Source organism: Salmo salar, chromosome ssa05 (genome assembly GCF_905237065.1).
Source record: "Salmo salar chromosome ssa05, Ssal_v3.1, whole genome shotgun sequence".
Taxonomy (NCBI): Eukaryota; Metazoa; Chordata; class Actinopteri; order Salmoniformes; family Salmonidae; genus Salmo; species Salmo salar.
Window position 1 is genome coordinate 86,950,301 of NC_059446.1, and position 27,829 is coordinate 86,978,129.

The 27,829-nt window shown below is 42.0% G+C and overlaps 1 protein-coding gene across 1 annotated transcript; it reads left to right on the forward strand.

The window, feature by feature from the left end:
• The first annotated feature begins 498 nt into the window (after positions 1 to 498).
• Positions 499 to 27,829, forward strand: LOC106596763 (hyaluronan synthase 2). The gene is made up of 4 exons (XM_045719285.1): positions 499 to 1,077; positions 14,174 to 14,800; positions 23,299 to 23,400; positions 25,251 to 27,829. Exons 2-4 carry the CDS (start codon positions 14,174 to 14,176, stop codon positions 26,184 to 26,186), a joined length of 1,665 nt encoding a protein of 554 aa, XP_045575241.1. The 5' UTR covers positions 499 to 1,077; the 3' UTR covers positions 26,187 to 27,829.

Sequence of the window (27,829 nt, forward strand, 5' to 3'; positions counted from 1 at the left end):
TCCCTGCTGGCCAATATTTGTACTGCGCTCCTACTGATGGATGGCAGACAAATACCAGATGGATAATTACGGTCTTTACGGGAACAGAAAAGATAGCATGAAAATATTACAAGTTATATTGCAAGAATAATAGTTATTATTTCGAGCTAATATAACAACGAATAAATGCGGTGTGTTTTTTTAGTTTTGCTAAAGGAGGATGCGTTTTACCTGTAGGCTATACTCTGACATTGTCATGGAAAACCCTCACACAAAGTAGCAAAAAACTATTTGCAGATTTCGAAAGCATATTGCACGTATTCAAAATCGAATGCAATCTCTCTTCATGTATTCCCCCAAGAACATTCCGGTTAATTAGCCTCAGGCACGTCTCCATCCCCATGTCCACGTCTCAGAAGTTTGAATTGGGTACTTACTTGTGGGCATCAACTTTTTTTCTCTCTCTTCTCCTCAATAAGTTGCTCCTCCTCATCCCCAAACCTTCCCCCCTTATTAAAACAAGTCCAAAAACTCTCCCTGGTTAAGAGTCTTTTGAAATGTAAGGAGCTACGTGCAGGAAGCATAAACCCGGGGCGTCTGGAAGGAATTAGACGCTGAAGAAGTAGTAAAACTAGCGTGGTTGGGCAGTTCATGACTTTAACCTGTATTACCTACAGCTCTTCTCACCAACATTGACTACTGTTGAATGACAGTTTTTTCTTTTTTCTTTATTTTCTTTATTTCTTTTATTCATTGTATAAATTACACTTATGCCAAAGTTGACTAACAAGATGATTTGTATACACTTAAAATGTATACATTATATTATTAATGTATGCAAAGAGAGAAGTTAAAAGAAGAAAAAAATACAATACTTGAATGAATCTTTTCAACCGTTCAAAGCAAGGAGACTTGGTAAATTGCACAAACTTTTTTCTTTATGAAGAACATTTTAAGAAGCTTCATGAGTGTTTCTGCAAAGGTGACTCAAGAAGGGACGTTGCTGAGAAGTTTTCTCCAAGTTGAACGCTGCAAACCGAGCCTATGCTGACTGCATCCATTTAAAGAAACGGCACAGCCACACACAGCTGCTTCAAGGTATGCCCATCACATCAAATGTATTCACTTTGTCAACTTTGTTATCAACTAACTAACTGTTTTATTTCGTTATGAGAACATACATTTTTATTTTGTTTGACATTTTCATTTAGAATAATTTGAATTAAATTAATGGAGCTTTGGGTGAAACTTATCAACTAAAGTTAACTGACATGTCATGGTTTTCCGGTAGTTGCCAAGTCATGGTTTAATCCACATCAGTGAATCGTTTCTGAAGTGATGCTTTATCTGTCAGGGTGTGGGAAGTATGTAGTGTTTGTTATATTAAAGTACTATGGTAGGATATAGACCGTAGGGCTACTATGCCATACAGAACAGTCCTGTAGACATGTTGATGTGTGGTTTGGTTAAGGCTTTTTTTTATAGACTTAAGTATTGCATTAATCTCAGCCAATATGCGGTGGATAAATTAAATAGTGTAACTATAAAGTCGAAACAAGGTAGTTCTTTATTATTCCCTGCTGCCTACGGGAGAGAAAAAAATCTGCACCATAACGTTTTAGAGTAAACTGGATTCACACGGTACTCCGTCGAGGCTGGGCATAATCACTGTCCAAATCATTTATTGTAAGGTTAGAATAAAATGTATGTTGACGTCACGGCCTCATACGTCATTCGAATAGCAGGGGTGCTTGAGCCAATGACAAGGCAGGTATTGGGTTTCCTTCAGAGCACACTCAGTAGAATAGAAATATCGTTTTTTCCATGGATACAGTATTTTATTTATTTTGTATTTATTGTCACAAACACAGGTTAGATGCGGTGAAATATTGTGTTTTACACGGTCAGCCACAGTAGTACTGGAGCAAATTAGGGTGAAGTTCCCTCCTTATTGAAGGACACAACGATTTTCGAACTTCCTGCCTTTCCCGCTCAGGGTTTTTTATACCTTCAGGGTGGATGCCCGCGCTGTTCGAAACACAGAAATAGCAGCCCGCCATTCATTCCATAGCAGTTTATTTAGCTAGTGGTTTTGAGTTGACTTGATTCCATAGCAGTTTATTTAGCTAGTGGTTTTGAGTTGACTTGATTCCATAGCAGTTTATTTAGTTAGTGGTTTTGAGTTGACTTGATTCCATAGCAGTTTATTTAGCTAGTGGTTTTGAGTTGACTTGATTCCATAGCAGTTTATTTAGTTAGTGGTTTTGAGTTGACTTGATTCCATAGCAGTTTATTTAGTTAGTGGTTTTGAGTTGACTTGATTCCATAGCAGTTTATTTAGTTAGTGGTTTTGAGTTGACTTGATTCCATAGCAGTTTATTTAGTTAGTGGTTTTGAGTTGACTTGATTCCATAGCAGTTTATTTAGCTAGTGGTTTTGAGTTGACTTGATTCCATAGCAGTTTATTTAGCTAGTGGTTTTGAGTTGACTTGATTCCATAGCAGTTTATTTAGTTAGTGGTTTTGAGTTGACTTGATTCCATAGCAGTTTATTTAGCTAGTGGTTTTGAGTTGACTTGATTCCATAGCAGTTTATTTAGCTAGTGGTTTTGAGTTGACTTGATTCCATAGCAGTTTATTTAGTTAGTGGTTTTGAGTTGACTTGATTCCATAGCAGTTTATTTAGTTAGTGGTTTTGAGTTGACTTGATTCCATAGCAGTTTATTTAGTTAGTGGTTTTGAGTTGACTTGATTCCATAGCAGTTTATTTAGTTAGTGGTTTTGAGTTGACTTGATTCCATAGCAGTTTATTTAGTTAGTGGTTTTGAGTTGACTTGATTCCATAGCAGTTTATTTAGTTAGTGGTTTTGAGTTGACTTGATTCCATAGCAGTTTATTTAGCTAGTGGTTTTGAGTTGACTTGATTCCATAGCAGTTTATTTAGTTAGTGGTTTTGAGTTGACTTGATTCCATAGCAGTTTATTTAGTTAGTGGTTTTGAGTTGACTTGATTCCATAGCAGTTTATTTAGTTAGTGGTTTTGAGTTGACTTGATTCCATAGCAGTTTATTTAGTTAGTGGGTTTGAGTTGACTTGATTCCATAGCAGTTTATTTAGCTAGTGGTTTTGAGTTGACTTGATTCCATAGCAGTTTATTTAGCTAGTGGTTTTGAGTTGACTTGATTCCATAGCAGTTTATTTAGTTAGTGGTTTTGAGTTGACTTGATTCCATAGCAGTTTATTTAGCTAGTGGTTTTGTGTTGACTTGATTCCATAGCAGTTTATTTAGCTAGTGGTTTTGAGTTGACTTGATTCCATAGCAGTTTATTTAGTTAGTGGTTTTGAGTTGACTTGATTCCATAGCAGTTTATTTAGTTAGTGGTTTTGAGTTGACTTGATTCCATAGCAGTTTATTAAGTTAGTGGTTTTGAGTTGACTTGATTCCATAGCAGTTTATTTAGTTAGTGGTTTTGAGTTGACTTGATTCCATAGCAGTTTATTTAGCTAGTGGTTTTGAGTTGACTTGATTCCATAGCAGTTTATTTAGTTAGTGGTTTTGAGTTGACTTGATTCCATAGCAGTTTATTTAGCTAGTGGTTTTGAGTTGACTTGATTCCATAGCAGTTTATTTAGTTAGTGGTTTTGAGTTGACTTGATTCCATAACAGTTTATTTAGCTAGTGGTTTTGGGTTGACTTGATTCCATAGCAGTTTATTTAGTTAGTGGTTTTGAGTTGACTTGATTCCATAGCAGTTTATTTAGCTAGTGGTTTTGAGTTGACTTTATTCCATAGCAGTTTATTTAGCTAGTGGTTTTGAGTTGACTTGATTCCATAGCAGTTTATTTAGCTAGTGGTTTTGAGTTGACTTGATTCCATAGCAGTTTATTTAGCTAGTGGTTTTGAGTTGACTTGATTCCATAGCAGTTTATTTAGTTAGTGGTTTTGAGTTGACTTGATTCCATAGCAGTTTATTTAGTTAGTGGGTTTGAGTTGACTTGATTCCATAGCAGTTTATTTAGTTAGTGGTTTTGAGTTGACTTGATTCCATAGCAGTTTATTTAGTTAGTGGTTTTGAGTTGACTTGATTCCATAGCAGTTTATTTAGTTAGTGGTTTTGAGTTGACTTGATTCCATAGCAGTTTATTTAGCTAGTGGTTTTGAGTTGACTTGATTCCATAGCAGTTTATTTAGCTAGTGGTTTTGAGTTGACTTGATTCCATAGCAGTTTATTTAGTTAGTGGTTTTGAGTTGACTTGATTCCATAGCAGTTTATTTAGTTAGTGGTTTTGAGTTGACTTGATTCCATAGCAGTTTATTTAGCTAGTGGTTTTGAGTTGACTTGATTCCATATTCTTTGTTATCATTTATGATTAGCCTATACTTTGTGGAGATATTCATATCTCATCTGTTGTGTAGGGGTTATAATTTTTTTCAAAGATGTACACCTACAGTATACAGTAGACTATTTTCATTTCTGAAAGTAAAATATCCCACTGGGCACAGATGTCAATTCAACGTCTATGCCACGTTGGTTCAACGTCATTTACTTCCACATTGGTTCAACTTAATTTCATTACAATGACGTGGAAACAATGTTGTTTCAACCAGTGTGTGCCCAGTGGGATATGACTGTAAATGGTAAAATTATAAAATACATGCTTTGAACTGTGTGAAAACAAAACCACATGACTGCAAGAGTACATGCTGCCATTCATTTTAACCGCATGAAGACTCCTGTTGAGACATGGTAGTCCTCAACTCAACATATATGGAGATGCTTAAAGCTGGACCAAGTTTGGGAATCCCTGATCTACCGGACCAGTACACATTTATAGTTGAACAATAACTTTGTCACAATAAGCCTGCTGCCTATGAGGGAAGTCATTTGTCCGTTCTGGCTCGGTCAAGGTTACTTACTCTTACTTACTATGAGGAAAGTCATGACTCAGCATGCCCATGGCTACGTGTGGGCCATTGCTCAACAACTTACACAGAGAGATGGCAACACACACAAACTAATGCATTGTTTATGTCTGCATTTCAGACTACCATTTATCTCATTTCTAGTAGGCGTACTCTCTATCTAATCCCACCTACAGTATATACAGTGTGTTAGGACTTGCAATCAAGATCTCTGTAGGTTCTATCTACCAATGAGGTGGTTTGTGTTCTTACAGAGGAAGAGCTCTGTAGGAATATCCACCAATGAGGTGGTTTGTGTATTTACAGAGGAAGAGCTCTTTAGGACTATCCACCAATGAGGTGGTTAGTGTATTTACAGAGGAAGAGCTCTTTAGGACTATCCACCAATGAGGTGGTTTGTGTACTTACAGAGGAAGAGCTCTGTGGAATATCCACCAATGAGGTGGTTAGTGTATTTACAGAGGAAGAGCTCTTTAGGACTATCCACCAATGAGGTGGTTTGTGTACTTACAGAGGAAGAGCTCTGTGGAATATCCACCAATGAGGTGGTTTGTGTATTTACAGAGGAAGAGTTCTGTAGCACTATCCACTAATGAGTTAGTTTGTGTATTTACAGAGGAAGAGTTCTGTAGCACTATCCACTAATGAGTTAGTTTGTGTATTTTCACAGGAAGCATTCCACGCCTGTTCCGTATTAGTGCTCCCAGTCAGGGCCTTGCCAGCCATGCTTAAACACTGTATGCTGGGAAGCAGGTAGGCAGGGAAGCTGGGAGGCAGGGAAGGAAGGAAGGAAGATGGGAGGGAGGGAAGGAAGGAAGCAGGGTAGGAAAGAAGCTGGGTAAGAGGGAAGCTGGGAGGAAGGAAAGCAGGGAATGAAGGAAGCTGGGTAAGAGGGAAGCAGGGAAGGAGGAAGGCTGGGAGGGAGGGAAGGAGGGAAGCTGGGAGGGAGGGAAGCTTGGAAGGAGGGAAGAAGGGAAGATAGGAGCGATGGAAGCAGCGAAGGAGGGAAGCATAAAGACGAGGTGAGTAGCAGAAAGTCAGGGAGCTGGAGCAACAATAAGTAGTAGTGGTGGAGGATCACTGACCAGACCAGATAGGAAGGAGGGAGGGGCAGAGAGATGTGATGGATGAGTCAGAGAGCTAGCTGAATCAGGAAAGCATCCAGGAGCCAAGGGTGGCAAGGCGCCACCACCGCCCAAGTTCAACATCACACACAGTCTCCTCCTCTTCCTGAGGTTCAACCCATCCAGAAAGAGAGAGGGAGCTGTATGAGGGAAGACTCTGTGTTGTACGGTAACTACTACAGCTGATTCCAATCAGGAGAGGAAGAGGAGTAGGGTGTTCATTTAATGATGGAACACTTAATGACAACATGATTCCCACACCGTTGAGAATACTGCAGCCACAGGGAAAGGCCTTACATCTACATAGGGTTCCGGAACTACAAGAGGGTTAAGGGGTGGAGGGGGACGAGGACGTCACTTCACACACACACAACCACACACACACACACACACACACCCTTTTGACATATTACTAGTTGTCTCTTAATCACGTTTCAGAACCTCAGTGACTTTTGTTCATTGAGTTTGCTTTTAAGTCCAGTTCAAGAGAAGCTTCGATCTGAACTAACTACAGTAGTAAGCCTAGATAGAACTACAAGTATCTAACTACAAAAGCAAGCAAGAACTACAAGTAGCTAACTACAGAAGCAAGCCTAGCAAGAACTACAAGTAGCTAACTACAGAAGCAAGCCTAGCAAGAACTATAAGCAGCTAACTACAGAAGCAAGCAAGAACTACAAGTAGCTAACTACAGAAGCAAGCAAGAACTACAAGTAGATAACTACAGAAGCAAGCAAGAACTACAAGTAGCTAACTACAGAAGCAAGCAAGAACTACAAGTAGATAACTACAGAAGCAAGCAAGAACTACAAGTAGCTAACTGCAGAAGCAAGCCTAGCAAGAACTACAAGTAGCTAACTACAGAAGCAAGCCTAGCAAGAACTACAAGTAGCTAACTATAGAAGCAAGCAAGAACTACAAGTAGCTAACTACAGAAGCAAGCAAGAACTAGAAGTTGCTAACAACAGTAGCAAGCCTAGCAAGAACTACAAGTTACTAACTACAGTAGCAAGCTTTAAGATAGTACAGTACTGTATATATAATTAACATCTTGTACAAGGATCCCTGGTCATTCCAGGCGTTCCTGTCTTTTAATCTGCTATAGAATAGTCGTCATGAGGCATGTGTTTCCTGCCATTGATAATGGCAGTATTGAGGGCCATCTTCATTTTACTGCAGCTGTGCCTCTTAGACATGAAGTGGAATCTCTGCAGACTTGAACTATAGTACTGTAATATAGTACCGTTACTGTATTAGCATGTAACACAGATGCGTTATGAAACCATAAATAATGAAATGAGGATCTAACTTTACTGGTCTTCATGACTACACATGAGGTTCCACTTCAGCGTGTGCTACACTAAATCCCATCCAGCAACAGAAGGACATCGCTTTAACATTTATTAATTACAGGACACCAACTGATTTTTTTCCTTCAACAACCCCCTTCTATCCAGATATATTTCCCCCTTCTGCACATGCTGTAAGGTGTAAGTGCCATTGAAGCCATATATTCATGGTGATGGTACACCATTTGATTGATTGATTGATTGATTGATTGATTGATTATTCCCCACATGAAGTTTCACCTCACCATACACCTCAGTATGTCAATTCAATGTCTTATTTTTTAATTCAACAACCCTCTTCTATCCTTTCATCCTCCTTCTACACATACTGTTAGCAAGGCAACTGTTACCAAGACAACTGTTACCAAGACAAGTGTTAGCAAGACAAGTGTTAGCAAGACAAGTGTTAGCAAGACAACTGTTAGCAAGACAGCTGTTAGCAAGACAAGTGTTAGCAAGACAAGGGTTATTAAGACAACATTTAGCAAGCAAATGTTACCAAGACAAGTGTTAGCAAGACAGCTGTTAGCAAGATAAGTGTTAGCAAGACAAGTGTTAGCAAGACAAGTGTTAGCAAGACACGTATTAGCAAGACAACTGTTAGCAAGACAACTTTTAGCAAGACAACTTTTAGCATGACAGCTGTTAGCAAGACAAGTGTTACAAAGACAAGTGTTACCAAGACAAGTGTTAGCAAGATAATGGTTAGCAAGACAATGGTTAGCAAGATAAGTGTTTACCAAGACAACTGTTAGAAAGACAAGTGTTACCAAGACAACTGTTAGCAAGATTAGTGGTACCAAGACAACTGTTATCAAGACAAGTGTTACCAAGACAACTATTACCAAGACAACTGTTAGCAAGACAAGTGTTACCAAGACAAGGGTTATTAAAGTTATATCAAGTGTGGGCGTGGTTGTGTCTGAAATGGCACCCTATTCCCTATCTAGTGCACTTCATACAGCTGTGGCCTACAGGGCTCTGGTAAAAAAAAGTAGTGCACTATATAGGGGATTTGGTGTCATTTGGGACACAGCCCACATCACTGACCAGGTGTGAACTGCACCTCCACGGCGGTAGACCACTACATTAATAAAGTGTTTTTGACTACAGCAGGTATTCCTTTTAGAGCTGTAAAGTCCATTGACCACAGTCATTGCCACGATTATATTTCAGTTGTTGAACAGAACAGACCTCAAGTCCTCTTGGCCCAGTTTCAGCTTTGCTCAGTTCTGCTCTGGCCGCGGTGTTGTATTTCATCTAAACCGTCAAAGCCTTGGAGTTTAGGTTTTCCCCACTGACCATGATTCAACTGTCCGTTGAGTCTATCCAGCTCAGCACAGGAACCCCTCCCTGTGTCCGCCTAGCCTTTATACCCCTCCTGGAACAGGTCCAGGTCCAGCAGAATCAAACTAATGGTCTTCATGTTGGATTCTCAGACATGTAGTCAGACAACAGGTGTAAATATGAAGTCTTTACATGTCAGCTACCATGCCGTTTCACCAACATGGCAGATACATTACGCTATAGCCTACAGAAACACACACACATGTGCGCACATGCACATACAGGCTCACACACACACACGCAAGCCCAAACACAGATACACACACACATATACACACACACACACACACACACACACGCGAGCACAAACACAGATACACACACACACACACACACACACTCACTCACTCTACCTCAGCTGAAGGTACAGTACAGTATAACATGACATGTGTTAGACTTGCTGTTGGCTGCAGCCACAAGGTTTTTATTGGTTATCTTCACTCTCCTACATCCCCCTTCACTTACTCAGCCTTCACTCTCCAACATCCCTCTTCACTTACTCAGCCTTCACTCTCCAACATCCCCCCTTCACTTACTCAGCCTTCACTCTCCCACATCCCCCATCACTTACTCAGCCTTCACTCTCCTACATCCCCCATCACTTACTCAGCCTTCACTCTCCAACATCCCCCATCACTTACTCAGCCTTCACTCTCCTACATCCCCCTTCACTTACTCAGCCTTCACTCTCCTACATCCCCCATCACTTACTCAGCCTTACTCACTATCAATTGAGATCATTGGCGGTGTTATCTCAGGCAAAGGGAGTGTCCCGCCCAGACCCAGACCCAGGCCCAGACCCAGGCCCAGACCCAGCCCCAGCCGACACAGTGCGTCAGTCAGGCCGCATCACAAATGGCACACTATTTAGTGCACTACTTTTTAACAAGGGCTCATATGGCTCTGGTCAAAAATAGTGCACTATACAGGGAATAGGGTGCCATTTGGGACGTATTGTCAGTCTGGAAGTGTTCAAGCTAACCCACCAGCAAACAGCCCTAGACATCACACACAGGGCCTTGTGCAACTGTGAGGTGACATCATCTCAATACGTTGATGACACCCTCAATGTCTCACACACACACACACACACACACACACACACACACACACACACACACACACACACACACACATTTGACATACTTTATTTACATCCACCAATTACATTTTATTTCAATCCACCATTCAATTGAAACATTTCAAAGGTCCCTGTATGCATGGCACTCAAGGGTACAGAAAGCACCTCCTTCTCCAAACAGTCCACTACAGCTGAAACAGAGCAGTACCTAGCCAATTTCTTTGTCCTAGTTTTTGTCAGGCCCACAATCTGGAGGCTCCACCCGAAGCTGTCCAAGCGTGCCACGAGGGACTGGTGCTTAAGCAGCTTCTCGGCAAAGGCCTGCTCCAAGTAGCCGTCAAATGAGCAGCCCACTTCCAAGATGAGCACTTCACCCTGGCCCCCATCAACAACAATATCTGGTGTTTGGCACACAGAAAAACACATCATCATCAACATCAAACCAGGGTTTAGATCTACATAGGGTCCGGAACAACAAGGGTGTTAAGAGGGGGGGTGCAAAACGTCACTTCAAACACACATTAGTGGTTAATACTTCTGCATCTGGCCCGCAGGGTTTAGCTATCTAGGCTGTTTTAGCACCCTCTGAAGGGGGGGTTTAGGTTCACAGTTGACACAAAGTGTAGCCTACAACAGTGAGACTTGAAAATAAAGATTTTAGGGTTGGGACACTCTTTGTACTGGTTTAACACTACAGACGTTAACACCAATGCGTTAGGTTAACCAGTTGGCCAAGTGGTGGGGACTTGGAACATATGGAGGGGAATGGAGTCAGATGTCTTGTAAATGTGATGACGCTTAAAGTCCAGAAACATGCCAGTTCAGCACTCAGCTCGCCTCACACACTGATTACATCCACTTTTCATCCTGTATCAAGTGATCCAGGCCTTAATCCATGCCAAGAAGGTGGCTGATTTTATAAAAAGAAACCAAACTACAGTCTAGACACAAGGCATATCAGGGTTTCTTTGCTTCACAACAGCATCGAAACACTTCAAGGTGTCACTTATGCAATCAAATATCCAAGACTTTAACCACGATGTACCACCTTCTTCTTCACTGTGACAGATAGAGGGGTCTTTCATGGAGAGTAGCCTCTGCTGAGTCCCTAACAACCAGATGGATGTTCCAGTTTTCAGGGGAAATGGAAAGAGAGCCTGTGACTTCGCGTGACTTCCACTTTTGGATGTTAACAAGGAGACACTCCATCTTAACTCATCCTCCACATTTACTGGATTGGTTGAACAGTGCAGAAGAGAACCTCCCCCGACAGTTTATTTCCTTCTCGTCAAGACCAGGATGTACTGTAGGGAATCTAGTTTCAGACCAGTATGTAGGGGATCTAGTTTCATACCAGTATGTAGGGAATCTAGTTTCAAACTAGTATGTAGGGGATCTAGTTTCAGACCTGTATGTAGGGAATCTAGTTTCAGACTAGTATGTAGGGAATCTAGTTTCAGACCTGTATGTTGGGAATCTAGTTTCAGACCTGTATGTTGGGAATCTAGTTTCAGACCAGTATGTAGGGGATCTAGTTTCAGACCAGTATGTAGGGAATCTAGTTTCAGACTAGTATGTAGGGAATCTAGTTTCAGACCAGTATGTAGGGAATCTAGGGAATCTAGTCCTTATTCCAAGTCAAGGAGGCGGCTGATTTAAAAACTCAAATAACTAGTACTCAAGTCAAACAAGACATGTCAGGGTTTCTTTGCTTTTAGACAGCCTTGGACAGCCTTGGACTGCAACTTATACTACAAGCCTTTAATATAGCCTACCAAGACGACCTCTTCCTTTAATATAGCCTACCATGACGACCTCAGTCTTTAATATAGCCTACCATGACGACCTCAGCCTTTAATATAGCCCACCAAGACGCCCTCAGCCTTTAATATAGCCTACCAAGACGACCTCAGCCTTTAATATAGCCCACCAAGACGCCCTCAGCCTTTAATATAGCCTACCAAGACGACCTCAGCCTTTAATATAGCCTACCAAGACGACCTCAGTCTTTAATATAGCCTACCAAGACGATCTCAGCCTTTAATATAGCCTACCAAGACGAACTCAATCTTTAATATAGTCTACCAAGACGACCTCAGCCTTTAATATAGCCTACCAAGACGACCTCAGCCTTTAATATAGCCTACCAAGACGACCTCAATCTTTAATATAGTCTACCAAGACGACCTTAGCCTTTAATATAGCCTACCAAGACACCCTCAATCTTTAATATAGTCTACCAAGACGACCTCAGCCTTTAATATAGTCTACCAAGAAGACCTCAGCCTTTAATATAGCCTACCAAGACGACCTCAGCCTTTAATTTAGTCTACCAAGACGACCTTAGCCTTTAATATAGCCTACCAAGACGCCCTCAGCCTTTAATATAGCCTACCAAGACGACCTCAATCTTTAAAATAGTCTACCAAGACGACCTCAGTCTTTAATATAGTCTACCAAGACGACCTCAGCCTTTAATTTAGTCTACCAAGAAGACCTTAGCCTTTACTTGACCAAGGCGTACCACTTTGTGCTCCATTGTGACAGATGGGTCTTTAGTGTTACTGGACAGACCCATGCAGGCAGCATTGGACACATCAAAGTGTCACTTATGATAGATCCAAGATCTTTAATTAAAACAAAGTAACAAGATGCACTACTACCTGCATCACTGTGACAGAAGGGTCTTTAGTGGAGACCCAAAAAACTGGCATTTAAATAAAACAAGACATGATAGTGTTTCATTGCTTTTCAACGGCATTAGACACCTTGAAGTGTCACTTAAACTATCACATGTCTAAGCCTTAAACAAAAGGTGCCACCCTCCTACTGCCTAAACTGATCAAATGTAGCAGCATATTCTTCAATGTGGCAGAAGGGTCTTTACTGGAGAGGCAGCGTTTTACATTTCCCTGCTCTTGTCTTCCCACGGAGATATAAACAGATGATGTCAGAGGGTGGTGCTCGCTCTCTCGCTCCACTCTTACGTCTGCCCAGCAGATGGGATGCAGCATTAATAAAGAGACTTGGAACAATCGGCCATAGAGAACCATCTGACATTTAGAGGGGGATTTTGGGGAGGGGGATGTAGGGAGAGAGGGATGGAAGGAGTCTGTTTACAGTCTGTCTTGTCCTGTTTTTTTGTTGTTGTAAAACATGGAGTCTGTTGCTATGGTGACAGAGTAGAGTTAGAGCTTTTACTGTGACACATCGTAATGATGATTATTAGGTACATTTATCATCATTATCATCATTATGGTGATTATTAGGTACATTTATCATCAATATCATCATTATGGTGATTATTAGGTACATTTATCATCATTATCATCATTATGGTGATTATTAGGTACATTTATCATCAATATCATCATTATGGTGATTATTATGTACATTTATCATCATTATCATCATTATGGTGATTATTAGGTACATTTATCATCAATATCATCATTATGGTGATTATTAGGTACATATATCATCATTATCATCATTATGGTGATTATTAGGTACATATATCATCATTATAATCATTATGGTGATTATTAGGTACATTTACCATCAATATCATCATTATGGTGATTATTAGGTACATATATCATCATTATCATCATTATGTCTTCTGTATATTTCTAACAAGTTGACCAATTAATATCTGAAGCTGTGTTCATTTAGTAATTACCGTATCAATGTCCTCCCAGTGTCCCTACTGTCATCTCATTATTGATCCCACTGTATGTCCCTACTGTCATCTCATTATTGATCCCACTGTATGTCTCTACTGTCATCTCATTATTGATCCCACTGTATGTCTCTACTGTCATCTCATTATTGATCCCACTGTATGTCTCTACTGTCATCTCATTATTGATCCCACTGTATGTCCCTACTGTCATCTCATTATTGATCCCACTGTATGTCTCTACTGTCATCTCATTATTGATCCCACTGTATGTCTCTACTGTCATCTCATTATTGATCCCACTGTATGTCCCTACTGTCATCTCATTATTGATCCCACTGTATGTCCCTATTGTCATCTCATTATTGATCCCACTGTGTCCCTACTGTCATCTCATTATTGATCCCACTGTATGTCCCTACTGTTATCTCATTATTGATCCCACTGTATGTCCCTACTGTCATCTCATTATTGATCCCACTGTATGTCTCTACTGTCATCTCATTATTGATCCCACTGTATGTCTCTACTGTCATCTCATTATTGATCCCACTGTATGTCCCTACTGTCATCTCATTATTGATCCCACTGTATGTCTCTACTGTCATCTCATTATTGATCCCACTGTATGTCTCTACTGTCATCTCATTTGACATTGACAATGATTCTGTTCTGGTTTGCTTTTCCAGATGAAATGTGACAAAGCTCTCACCTACCTAAGAATTTTCGGGACGACAATGTTTGGAGTCTCGCTACTCGTGGGAATCTCTACCGCCTACATCATGGGCTACCAGTTTTTCACCACGGCACGAAACCACTTGTCCTTCGGGCTGTACGGGGCCATCCTGGTCGTCCACCTCATCATCCAGAGCCTGTTTGCTGTCCTAGAACACCGGAACATGAGGAGATCCCTGGAGACGCCCATCAAACTCACCAAATCACTGGCCCTGTGCATTGCAGCCTATCAGGAGGACCCGGCCTACCTGAGGAAGTGTTTGGTATCGGTCAAGAGGTTGACCTACCCGGGCATCAAGGTCATCATGGTGATCGACGGGAATAACGAGGACGACAACTACATGATGGAGATCTTCCGGGAGATCATGGGGTGGGATAAAGCCACCACGTACGTCTGGAAAAACAACTACCACCACCGGGGACCTGAGGAGACGGACGAGATGTACGCTGAGAGCCTACAGGCCATCTCGCGCCTTGTGCTCAATAATAAATGTGTCTGCATCATGCAGAAGTGGGGAGGCAAGAGGGAAGTAATGTACACAGCCTTCAAAGCCCTGGGGAGGAGTGTGGACTATGTTCAGGTAAGTCCTGGGGGGAGGAGGGGTTGGAGGGGGCGGTGGGGTACACAAAGACCCTTTTGTGCTTTCTTTCTTTAAAAGGATGGTGTGGAGGCCTTGTGTATGTACTGTAGCCCTACGGCTGTAAGGCTAATGCTGTTCACAGAGTGCTAGAGCTCAGCGTGAAACCCATTTACATATGTTTCTGCACTCAGTCCAACTCAGACAAAGTGGGGAGACCTGTAGGCTAATAGGTTGGAGTCAGATCATGTTGCATAGCATCGTGTCAAAACACAGTATTCTCAGTGAGGAACTTTAAAAGTGACAGTATCCACATTAGCTACTATCCCAAGGTGTGTATTAACTTCCTACATTAACATTTACTAAGTAAACAGCACCAACTGTGCTGTATATACTACATTGTGAATAGTTATACAATAATATTGTAGAGTAGGTCCTCCAAACTGCTCTGGATAATACTGGAGTGTAGGTCCTCCAAACTGCTCTGGATAATACTGGAATGTCGGTCCTCCAAACTGCTCTGGATAATACTGGAGTTTAGGTCCTCCAAACTGCTCTGGATAATACTGGAGTGTAGGTCTGATGAAACTGCTCTGGATAATACTGGAGTGTAGGTCTGATCAAACTGCTCTGGATAATACTGGAGTGTAGGTCCTCCAAACTGTTCTGGATAATACTGGAGTGTAGGTCTGATGAAACTGCTCTGGATAATACTGGAGTGTAGGTCTGATCAAACTGCTCTGGATAATACTGGAGTGTAGGTCTGATGAAACTGCTCTGGATAATACTGGAGTGTAGGTCTGATCAAACTGCTCTGGATAATACTGGAGTGTAGGTCCTCCAAACTGCTATGGATAATACTGGAGTGTAGGTCTGATCAAACTGCTCTGGATAATACTGGAGTGTAGGTCTGATGAAACTGCTCTGGATAATATTGTAGAGTAGGTCCTCCAAACTGCTCTGGATAATACTGGAATGTCGGTCCTCCAAACTGCTCTGGATAATACTGAAATGTCGGTCCTCCAAACTGCTCTAGATAATACTGGAGTGTAGGTCTGATCAAACTGCTCTGGATAATACTGGAGTGTAGGTCCTCCAAACTGCTCTGGATAATACTGGAGTGTAGTTCTGATCAAACTGCTCTGGATAATACTGGAGTGTAGGTCTGATCAAACTGCTCTGGATAATACTGGAGTGTAGGTCTGATCAAACTGCTCTGGATAATACTGGAGTGTAGGTCCTCCAAACTGTTCTGGATAATACTGGAGTGTAGGTCCTCCAAACTGCTCTGGATAATACTGGAGTGTAGGTCCTCCAAACTGCTCTGGATAATACTGGAGTGTAGGTCTGATGAAACTGCTCTGGATAATACTGGAGTGTAGGTCCTCCAAACTGTTCTGGATAATACTGGAGTGTAGGTCTGATCAAACTGCTCTGGATAATACTGGAGTGTAGGTCTGATCAAACTGCTTTGGATAATACTGGAGTGTAGGTCTGATCAAACTGCTCTGGATAATACTGGAGTGTAGGTCTGATCAAACTGCTCTGGATAATACTGGAGTGTAGGTCTGATCAAACTGCTCTGGATAATACTGGAGTGTAGGTCTGATCAAACTGCTCTGGATAATACTGGAGTGTAGGTCCTCCAAACTGCTCTGGATAATACTGGAGTGTAGGTCTGATGAAACTGCTCTGGATAATACTGGAGTGTAGGTCTGATCAAACTGCTCTGGATAATACTGGAGTGTAGGTCCTCCAAACTGTTCTGGATAATACTGGAGTGTAGGTCTGATCAAACTGCTCTGGATAATACTGGAGTGTAGGTCTGATCAAACTGCTCTGGATAATACTGGAGTGTAGGTCTGATCAAACTGTTCTGGATAATACTGGAGTGTAGGTCTGATCAAACTGCTCTGGATAATACTGGAGTGTATGGGACCTATTCAGTGCACTACTTTTGTCCAGGGCCCCTAGGGCTCCATTTGGGACGCAGCCTAGTACACTGCTGTCTTTCCACCGTAAACTCCTGGTTTCAGTTATAATTGTAACCTCTGATCCAAAGCTTATGGAGGGCTAACTGTGTTGGTCTTGTCACAGATCTGTTTTAGCTAGCTATTCGCTACCAGACCTGTGTGGTTATTCTCACTGTGGGGTCGTCTGTCTAACGTACCTGATCGTGACGGTTAAAGCCTTGGCTTGGCAACACACAGATGACTTACTTGACTTGACTTAGGTTACGTCCCAAATGGCACCCTATTCCCAAACATAGTGCACTACTTTTGATCACTACCCTAAGGGCCCTGGTCAAAAGTAGTGCAGTATATAGGAAATAGGGTGCCAAAACAGTTCGGTAGAGTTTGTGCATATACTGTATTATAACAACATTTTGTGACATTTTAGTTCGTTTTGGACTACGGTCAGGGTTTTTTCAGCTGTTCGTGCACACACATTTTTTTTCTGGAGGCAAGCCTAAGTTCGGTGTCTGAAGTTTCCACCCCTTCGTCGGTGATTGGTCAACGGTAGGGATTCTTCAATAAAGTCTTTGTTGTCATTCAACATAAGACGACTTGTTTTCATGCACATTTTTTAATTGAAAAACACTGCACCAAACATCTTAGTTAGATGTAAAATTGTGTGACTAAGATCACTTCGGCAAAAAACAGATTTCTTGAGTTATCTTAGATTAATTCAGACTATTTTGAGGAAGTGTATACTGGCTACGGCATGTCAAAATGGACAAACAGTACTATTGCCGCTCTTTTATCATTTTTAAAGTGAAGGTCTTTTTAAGAGAGTATGCAAGCACACTCGTTCGGTTCGACTAGCTTCAGCCAACAAGTGCTCAGCATAAGTGGGAACTCCTTCAAGACTGTTGGAAAATAATTCCAGGGTGAAGATTCAGCCGAACTGAAGCATGCTGACGCTTTTATTCCTTTTAGCTACTATTGGAGCAGAGGGCCTCGACAGTTCAACACAGACATGACAGATTGTTCTCTAAGGCCATGTCCTTTCAAAGGTAGCCAGTTTAAACTGAATTACTCCAAATTGCTTAAATGGAAATAAAAAATAAAAATATCTACATCATAGTCATTATCTCCAGAACCATCCCTGCGTCAACATATGTGAAAATTGCACATTTCTATGTTTTGTAGTAAAATAGATAGAAGAAGATGTTTCCAATGACATCATCGGTGTGCATCATGTGATTTTAACCAATTGTGAGGAGGCATTATCTACTAATTACCTACTAATTGTCTACTAATTAGTTTATGATGTCATTGGAAACACCTACCTTCCTCCATCTTTTTTTACTACTAAACATAGAAACGTGCCATTTTCAACTATGTTGACGTTGGAGTGGTGCTGGAGATGATGGCTATGACATTGAGTTGTCCCTTTAAGCATTCCTCTTAGTAGTCAGGTTATGTCGGATAAGATATGTTGCATCAGTGGATGAACTTGACGTGACCTTTATTTAGCTACCGGTTGCTGCATGATCATCACAATAAACTAACATGGCCCGAATGCGTCCCAAATAGCACCCCTTTTTCCCTATATAGTGCATTACTTTTCACCAGGGCCCATAGGGTCAAAAGAACTAAACCTTATATTCTCACCATAACTGTGTGTGAATGTATTGATATTGTGGCATAGGGTAACACTTAACTACACAGGCGTAAGAGAAACTTAGTGTAAGGTGTTACCCGGCATGGCTTTGCGGTGTCATTATTCTGTTGGCAGGTACATTATGGGTAATATTCACCACATTGTGAGAGGAAAGCCCCCCAGGACACCCAAGCTGTCCTCAGACAACCCCTCGTTTGTTCGAGGACTAGCTCCATGTGACCGGCGTACTACGGCGTTAGGAGAAGGACTACAACGCTGTCTGTCAGACAGAGGACATGTCCTACGTTAGGAGAAGGACTACAACGCTGTCTGTCAGACAGAGGACATGTCCTACGTTAGGAGAAGGACTACAACGCTGTCTGTCAGACAGAGGACATGTCCTACGTTAGGAGAAGGACTACAACGCTGTCTGTCAGACAGAGGACATGTCCTACGTTAGGAGAAGGACTACAACGCTGTCTGTCAGACAGAGGACATGTCCTACGTTAGGAGAAGACTACAACGCTGTCTGTCAGACAGAGGACATGTCCTACGTTAGGAGAAGACTACAACGCTGTCTGTCAGACAGAGGACATGTCCTACGTTAGGAGAAGGACTACAACGCTGTCTGTCAGACAGAGGACATGTCCTACGTTAGGAGAAGACTACAACGCTGTCTGTCAGACAGAGGACATGTCCTACGTTAGGAGAAGGACTACAACGCTGTCTGTCAGACAGAGGACATGTCCTACGTTAGGAGAAGGACTACAACGCTGTCTGTCAGACAGAGGACATGTCCTACGTTAGGAGAAGGACTACAACGCTGTCTGTCAGACAGAGGACATGTCCTACGTTAGGAGAAGGACTACAACGCTGTCTGTCAGACAGAGGACATGTCCTACGTTAGGAGAAGACTACAACGCTGTCTGTCAGACAGAGGACATGTCCTACGTTAGGAGAAGACTACAACGCTGTCTGTCAGACAGAGGACATGTCCTACGTTAGGAGAAGACTACAACGCTGTCTGTCAGACAGAGGACATGTCCTACGTTAGGAGAAGGACTACAACGCTGTCTGTCAGACAGAGGACATGTCCTACGTTAGGAGAAGACTACAACGCTGTCTGTCAGACAGAGGACATGTCCTACGTTAGGAGAAGACTACAACGCTGTCTGTCAGACAGAGGACATGTCCTACGTTAGGAGAAGGACTACAACGCTGTCTGTCAGACAGAGGACATGTCCTACGTTAGGAGAAGACTACAACGCTGTCTGTCAGACAGAGGACATGTCCTACGTTAGGAGAAGACTACAACGCTGTCTGTCAGACAGAGGACATGTCCTACGTTAGGAGAAGGACTACAACGCTGTCTGTCAGACAGAGGACATGTCCTACGTTAGGAGAAGACTACAACGCTGTCTGTCAGACAGAGGACATGTCCTACGTTAGGAGAAGACTACAACGCTGTCTGTCAGACAGAGGACATGTCCTACGTTAGGAGAAGGACTACAACGCTGTCTGTCAGACAGAGGACATGTCCTACGTTAGGAGAAGGACTACAACGCTGTCTGTCGGACAGAGGACATGTCCTATGTGTAGTATGGATCCAGATGGAACATCAGTGAATCCATTGTTCGTCTGCTGACTTTATGACCCCCGACCTTAGCCTTTTGTGATGTAAAAACCCTGTGGTATTTGTGGTACAGGTCAACCGACTGACGCCAGATTGAACATGTTTTACTGAGGAGACCTTTTACACAACCTATTCCCCATAACCTCTTATCGAAGGAACAACTCATTATTAGCGGTTTTCATGTCATCTCCCCAAGCTGAGGCTCGTTACAGCTGCAATCTGTTACCTCTTTTACAGTCAAACTATAAATATTAAATGGGACTTTCCCCCTTCGTTTTCAGCATCTGTAGTCTTTGCAGTGATTTGTTGCGGGTGATCTGTGAATATTCATGCCATTTATGGACCTGTCAGAACAGGTTTGGTGCTAACGTTGCTATGGGACTGGTTGCCAAGGGGCAGTGATCAAAGAAATAGAATTCCATTTCTATGGTAGTGATGCAGCATCGCTTAATCAAACACTCTACAGATGATGAAAATAACATGAGGAATGTTGTGCACATTAGCAGACGTGCCAACAGGCTATGCCAAACTACACATGAGTATCTGTTCTCACCGGGAAAGGGAGAATGTGTGTTGGTGTTCTGTGTATCAAAACCAATAGACTGGTTAGGGGTACAGAAGTCTATTCCTGAAGTGGTTTGATTATCTTCTGGCCATATCATTCTCTTTAGTTACTCTCCTTTCATGCCATTTGTGTTTTAATACATTTCTCTTACAGTAGAAAGATATAATTGAATTATCACAGCGCTACACGATCAAAATGTATTCCTTTTCAAACAATTCAAACAGCTGTCTTGATCTTTCTCCATATATGACCATTTTGAAACAGCTATACAGCTATACTACAAAATCTCTGTCACCATCAGAACACAACCAATCACAACACAACCCTCTCTCAATCAGAACACAACCAATCATAACACAACTTCTCTCAATCAGAACACAACCAATCACAACACAACCCTCTCTCAATCAGAACACAACCAATCATAACGCATCTTCTCTCAATCAGAACACAACCAATCACAACACAACCCTCTCTCAGTCAGAACACAACCAATCACAACCCTCTCTCAGTCAGAACACAACCAATCGCAACCCTCTCCCAGTCAGAACACAACCAGTCATAACACAACCCTCTCTCAGTCAGAACACAACCAATCACAACCCTCTCCCAGTCAGAACACAACCAGTCATAACACAACCCTCTCTCAGTCAGAACACAACCAATCACAACCCTCTCTCAGTCAGAACACAACCAATCAAAACCCTCTCTCAGTCAGAACACAACCAATCACAACACAACCCTCTCTCAGTCAGAACACAACCAATCACAACCCTCTCTCAGTCAGAACACAACCAATCACAACCCAGCCCTCTCAGTCAGAACACAACCAATCACAACCCTTTCTCAGTCAGAACACAACCAATCATATCCCTTTCTTAGTCAGAATACAACCAATCACAACCCAGCCCTCTCAGTCAGAACACAACCAATCACAACCCTCTCTCAGTCAGAACACAACCAATCACAACCCTCTCTCAGTCAGAACACAACCAATCACAACCCTCTCTTAGTCAGAACACAACCAATCGCAACCCTCTCTTAGTCAGAACACAACCAATCACAACCCTCTCTCAGTCAGAACACAACCAATCACAACCCTTTCTCAGTCAGAACACAACCAATCATATCCCTCTCTTAGTCAGAACACAACCAATCACAACCCAGCCCTCTCAGTCAGAACACAACCAATCACAACCCTCTCTCAGTCAGAACACAACCAATCACAACCTTCTCTTAGTCAGAACACAACCAATCACAACCCTCTCTTAGTCAGAACACAACCAATCACAACCCAGCCCTCTCAGTCAGAACACAACCAATCACAACCCTCTCTCAGTCAGAACACAACCAATCACAACCCTCTCTCAGTCAGAACACAACCTTACTGTATCACTTCCAGTCTAGGAAGCCGTCCCAAACAGCACATCAACCTTCCTTCCAGCCTTCCAGCCAAACCCCAGCCCTCCTTACACCGGCCCCAATGATTTCACTTCCCCAATGAAATCATTCCCAATTAAGGAGTGACTGAAGAAACCTTTCTGATCTGTGAAGAGATCGCTGCAAATATGACTTTACTCACACGGTTGGTTGTTGACCAACTGACGGACCTTCCCACTTGACACTAACTTGTTTTGGAACAATCTTTCCGGGGAAACATCCACGTTGCAAACAAATCTTCAACTTGACATCCAAAAGAGTTTCAAAGAAACACAAAGCAACACTGTACATCAGTAATCAGTGTAATTAATGTACCAACACTGTACATCAGTAATCAGTGTAATTAATGTACCAACACTGTACATCAGTAATCAGTGTAATTAATGTACCAACACTGTACATCAGTAATCAGTGTAATTAATGTACCAACACTGTACATCAGTAATCAGTGTAATTAATGTACCAACACTGTACATCAGTAATCAGTGTAATTAATGTACCAACACTGTACATCAGTAATCAGTGTAATTAATGTACCAACACTGTACATCAGTAATCAGTGTAATTAATGTACCAACACTGTACATCAGTAATCAGTGTAATTAATGTACCAACACCGTACATCAGTAATCAGTGTAATTAATGTACCAACACCGTACATCAGTAATCAGTGTAATTAATGTACCAACACTGTACATCCGTAATCAGTGTAATTAATGTACCAACACTGTACATCAGTAATCAGTGTAATTAATGTACCAACACCGTACATCAGTAATCAGTGTAATTAATGCACCAACACTGTACATCAGTAATCAGTGTAATTAATGTACCAACACCGTACATCAGTAATCAGTGTAATTAATGTACCAACACTGTACATCAGTAATCAGTGTAATTAATGTACCAACACTGTACATCAGTAATCAGTGTAATTAATGTACCAACACTGTACATCAGTAATCAGTGTAATTAATGTACCAACACTGTACATCAGTAATCAGTGTAATTAATGTACCAACACTGTACTTCAGTAATCAGTGTAATTAATGAGCTGCTGATTGGTCAAATTGGCCAATATAAAACAAACATATCCCGCCCAAAAAGTTGATGAAGGACTCTTTGTCCGTGTAACGAGATCTTCTGGCCTAGTTTAACTTTCTAACTTTGTGTTCTGAGAGAGAGAGAGCGTGAGAAGTGTTTTGGGTAAAGTGTTTTGTGGATTCAACAGGATCGTGTGTCCCCCTTGTGTTTCAGGTGTGTGACTCTGACACTATGCTGGATCCTGCGTCCTCTGTGGAGATGGTGAAGGTTCTGGAGGAAGACCCCATGGTGGGAGGAGTGGGAGGAGACGTCCAGGTAATGTCTCCATTGTTATTGACTAGTCTGTTTGTCTGAGACGGTGTTCTCCTAGCCTGGTACCGTACTGTAGGTGCTGAAACCAGCTCCAGTCTTCTGTTGATAGAAGACTAGTGTTGCGTTCAGCACAGTGGAGTCTGCTGAGGGGAGAACGGCTCACAATAATGTCTGGAATGGAGTAAATGGAATGGCATCAAACCATGTGTTTCATGTATTTGATACCTTTCCACTCATTCCGCACCAGTCATTACCACGAGCCCCGTCCTCCCCAATTAAGGTGCCACCAACCTCCTGTGGTTCAGCACCTACAGTACATACGGCATGAATACAAAGCTAGGGTTGTCCAACTGCTTTCAGAGATGTACTGGGTGTGCAGGTGGGTCATCTAACCCAGTGGAGTCTGCTGAGGGAAGGATGACTCATAATAATGTCTGGAATGGAGTGGAATGGAGTGAATGAAATAGTATCAAACACATGAAAACCATGAGCCGTCCTCCCCTCAGCAGCCTCCACTGATCTGACCCATCACTAACAAAGCTGGTAAAAAATGATCCTGATCTTCAGTCTGGACCGTGATTGGCAGATCCAGGTGTGTTACTGCTGGACCAAAAAGCCTGACCACCCAGTAGCTCTCCAGGACTCGGGGTTGGAGACCCCTGCCTTATATAGTGCACTGCTGTAGTCTACGTGTCTACACTGCCTAAACGGAACTCTATTCCCTATAGAATGCACAACTTTTACCTAGAGCCCTTTGATCCATAAGCACAATTTGGGCTCTGGCCAACAGTAGTGGACTCTATAGGGAGGCTGTGGGAATCTTCAGATTTTCTCTGGTTAAGCTGAGAGAATCTTCAGATTTGCTCCAGGTTAAGCTGAGAGAATCTTCAGATTTGCTCCGGGTTAAACTGAGAGAATCTTCAGATTTGCTCCGGTTAAGCTGAGAGAATCTTCAGATTTGCTCTGGTTAAACTGAGAGAATCTTCAGATTTGCTCCAGTTAAACTGAGAGAATCTTCAGATTTGCTCCAGGTTAAACTGAGAGAATCTTCAGATTTGCTCCGGTTAAACTGAGAGAATCTTCAGATTTGCTCCAGGTTAAGCTGAGAGACTCTTCAGATTTGCTCCAGGTTAAGCTGAGAGAATCTTCAGATTTGCTCCGGGTTAAACTGAGAGAATCTTCAGATTTGCTCCGGTTAAACTGAGAGAATCTTCAGATTTGCTCCGGTTAAGCTGAGAGAATCTTCAGATTTGCTCCAGGTTAAGCTGAGAGAATCTTCTCACACTGTGGTTTATTAACTGATGTAGTGATGTTGATGCCTTTACGACCCACATTTAGAAGTTACAAAGAAATAAACACAAACCTCTTAATAGTATTTTGATAGCTTTTTCAACAAGTAAGCTTCAGTACATAAAATAAAGCTTTAGTGCTTTCTTTTATGATCCTGTAAAGTATTTCTGGACAAGAGAAAGAGTAATGGTTAAGCCTACACAGTTGTTGAGGACCAAATCTGGCCTTATTGACTTTAAAGTTCCCTGAATACCAAATAATACAAACTATAAAAATGAATCTACACAACAGGACATTCCTTGACAAAATTGAGTTAGCCTATACCTTAGGCTTACATTGATTACTCTCATGTGAGAATTCTACACAATAGCAGGTTGATAGGGTGGAACATTTGTAAGAGCTCTGGGAGAGTTGATAGCATTTTATTTTGCTAATTAGGGGTCCTTAAACCAATTGCCCACGATTGTGCCGTTTGGTTGCTATGCTAATACTATAGAATGTGTTTACAGCAGTTGTTAACCAACTTAAATACCCTGACCCTATGTGTCTTTCTTCCTCCACAGATCCTGAACAAATACGAGTCCTGGATCTCGTTTCTTAGCAGCGTCCGTTACTGGATGGCCTTCAACATCGAGCGAGCGTGTCAGTCCTACTTCGGCTGCGTCCAGTGCATCAGCGGACCACTGGGAATGTACAGGAACAACCTGCTCCACGAGTTCATAGAGGATTGGTACAACCAGACCTTCATGGGCAGCCATTGTAGCTTCGGTGATGACCGCCACCTCACCAACCGCGTGCTGAGCCTGGGCTACGCCACCAAGTACACGGCCCGGTCCAAGTGCCTGACCGAGACCCCCATCACCTACCTACGCTGGCTGAACCAGCAGACCCGCTGGAGTAAGTCCTATTTCAGAGAGTGGCTCTACAACGCCATGTGGTTCCACAAACACCACCTCTGGATGACCTACGAGGCTGTCATCACTGGGTTCTTCCCCTTCTTCCTCATCGCCACGGCGATACAGCTGTTCTACCAGGGGAGGATCTGGAATATCCTTCTCTTCCTATTGATCGTCCAGGCGGTCGCCCTCATCAAGTCCTCCTTTGCCTCCTGCATGAGGGGCAACATCGTCATGGTCTTCATGTCCTTCTACTCAGTGTTGTACATGTCCAGTCTGCTACCGGCCAAGATGTTCGCTATCGCCACCATAAACAAGGCTGGCTGGGGCACGTCAGGGAGGAAGACGATCGTGACTAACTTCGTAGGGCTCGTTCCCATATCGGTCTGGTTCACCATCCTCTTCCTTGGCATTATCTATACGGTCGTCCAGGAAACCAGAAAAGATTTTCCTTTTCCAGACTCTGAAAAGATAGTCTTAATCGTTGGTGCGATAGTGTACGCCAGCTACTGGGTCATGCTCTTGACGTTGTACATGGTACTGATCACTAAATGTGGCAAGAGGAAGAAAGAACAGCAGTATGATATGGTGCTGGATGTATGACATCTCCCTCCTTTCCTCCTCCTCCTCCTCCCCTGAAACTCCTCCATTGGGTCTTAAACGCCACTCTATTTCCTGTATAGTGCACTACTTTTGACCAGGGTCCATACAGGGCTCTGGTCAAAAAGTAACACACTTTTTAGGGATCAGGGTGCAGTTTGAGATGCAGACATTCTCCCCTCTCAACGTTTACAAAGTGAAGAATCTCAAACTGCTCTGATTGTTGGACTCTCGGCAGGTGACGTGAAGTGACAATGCCAAAAGAGCGATATCATTGCTGCTGTGACTGACTGATACAAGAAACTACAGATATTTCCTTCTGAAATATTATGGTGATGAGGTAAAAAAGAAATAAAAAATGGAACTCTTGTTGGTGATGTGTTTTGCCAAATGGAAAACCACCAAATGGACATCCTGTTTTTCCACATAGATACACAGAGATGATATGCATAATGTCCTATGCACTTTTACGTCTCACTCTCATTGTGCATAATGCTTGACAGAGTCATTTGAAGATGAAATACCTCAGTGGTTATGCTTTTCATTGTATGAGTGAGTGATCGGGATGCACCCAGAAAATGGCTCGTTCTTGATCATAACATAATTTATGATGTTTTTGGTCATATTTGTCATTTTTTTATACACAGTTCTTAATGAAAGTCAAAGCTGGAATTTCTCAGTTCTTTTGGCCATGCTGTATCTGTTGACTTGTTACTTTGTAAGTTACATATTATATTTTAATGCCTTTTTATATAGACTTTTTTAATTCTATTTTTGCTTTAATAACCACCAAAGATTCTTTATTTTCATTCATTTTTATATAAGATGGGGAGAAAAAAATACATTGTGCATTCAACTGTTATAACAATGATGTGTATCTGACCAAAAAATGTGAAGTTAACAGCTGGGTTTTTGTCTGCAATGATAACAATAAAATGCAATTCTAGGGATAAGTTATTGAATACAAGAAGGGTGATTAACCTGTGTTTTTTATGTACATTGACAGATAACCAGCAATATTTATAAGAACATTCTGTGGTTTATAGATAATTATATATTTGAATATACATTTCAGACCTTATAGAGACCAATACTCGTTTTGGAGAGGTAGCCGTTCTGCAGGATTTTGCTCCAGCCCTAATCTTAACATAGCCTTTCTCAAATCTAAATTAGCAAGACAGCACAAACAGATCTGGGACCAGGCTAGCTCTAACACACTCTATTCTACTGATCAGCACAAGCTGATCTGGGACCAGGCTAACTGTTACTGCAGGGCAGGGCTGGAGCAAAAGCCTGCCACGCAGTATCTCTTCAGGCGGCGGTTTTGACCACCTCTTGCCTTACTGTCGGACTTCCTGAAATAGTTTTCAAGGTTTCATACGAGTTCACATGAGGACATTCGTAACATGATGCATTCTGAAAATTGTATAAACAATGCGTTAATCCACATCAGATTAAAATCCCAAAAGATACATTTTCATGTATCATGTATCGATGTAATGATCTATTCCAGAGTATTTACTCTTTAGAGAGTTTAAGAACACATTTTAGTCCATCTTATTAAAATTGATCAGACCGAATATTGAACCGTGACTTTGGGATCATGGGTAGTACTATCATGAAGCACTTTTGTGTTGTGCCAAAAA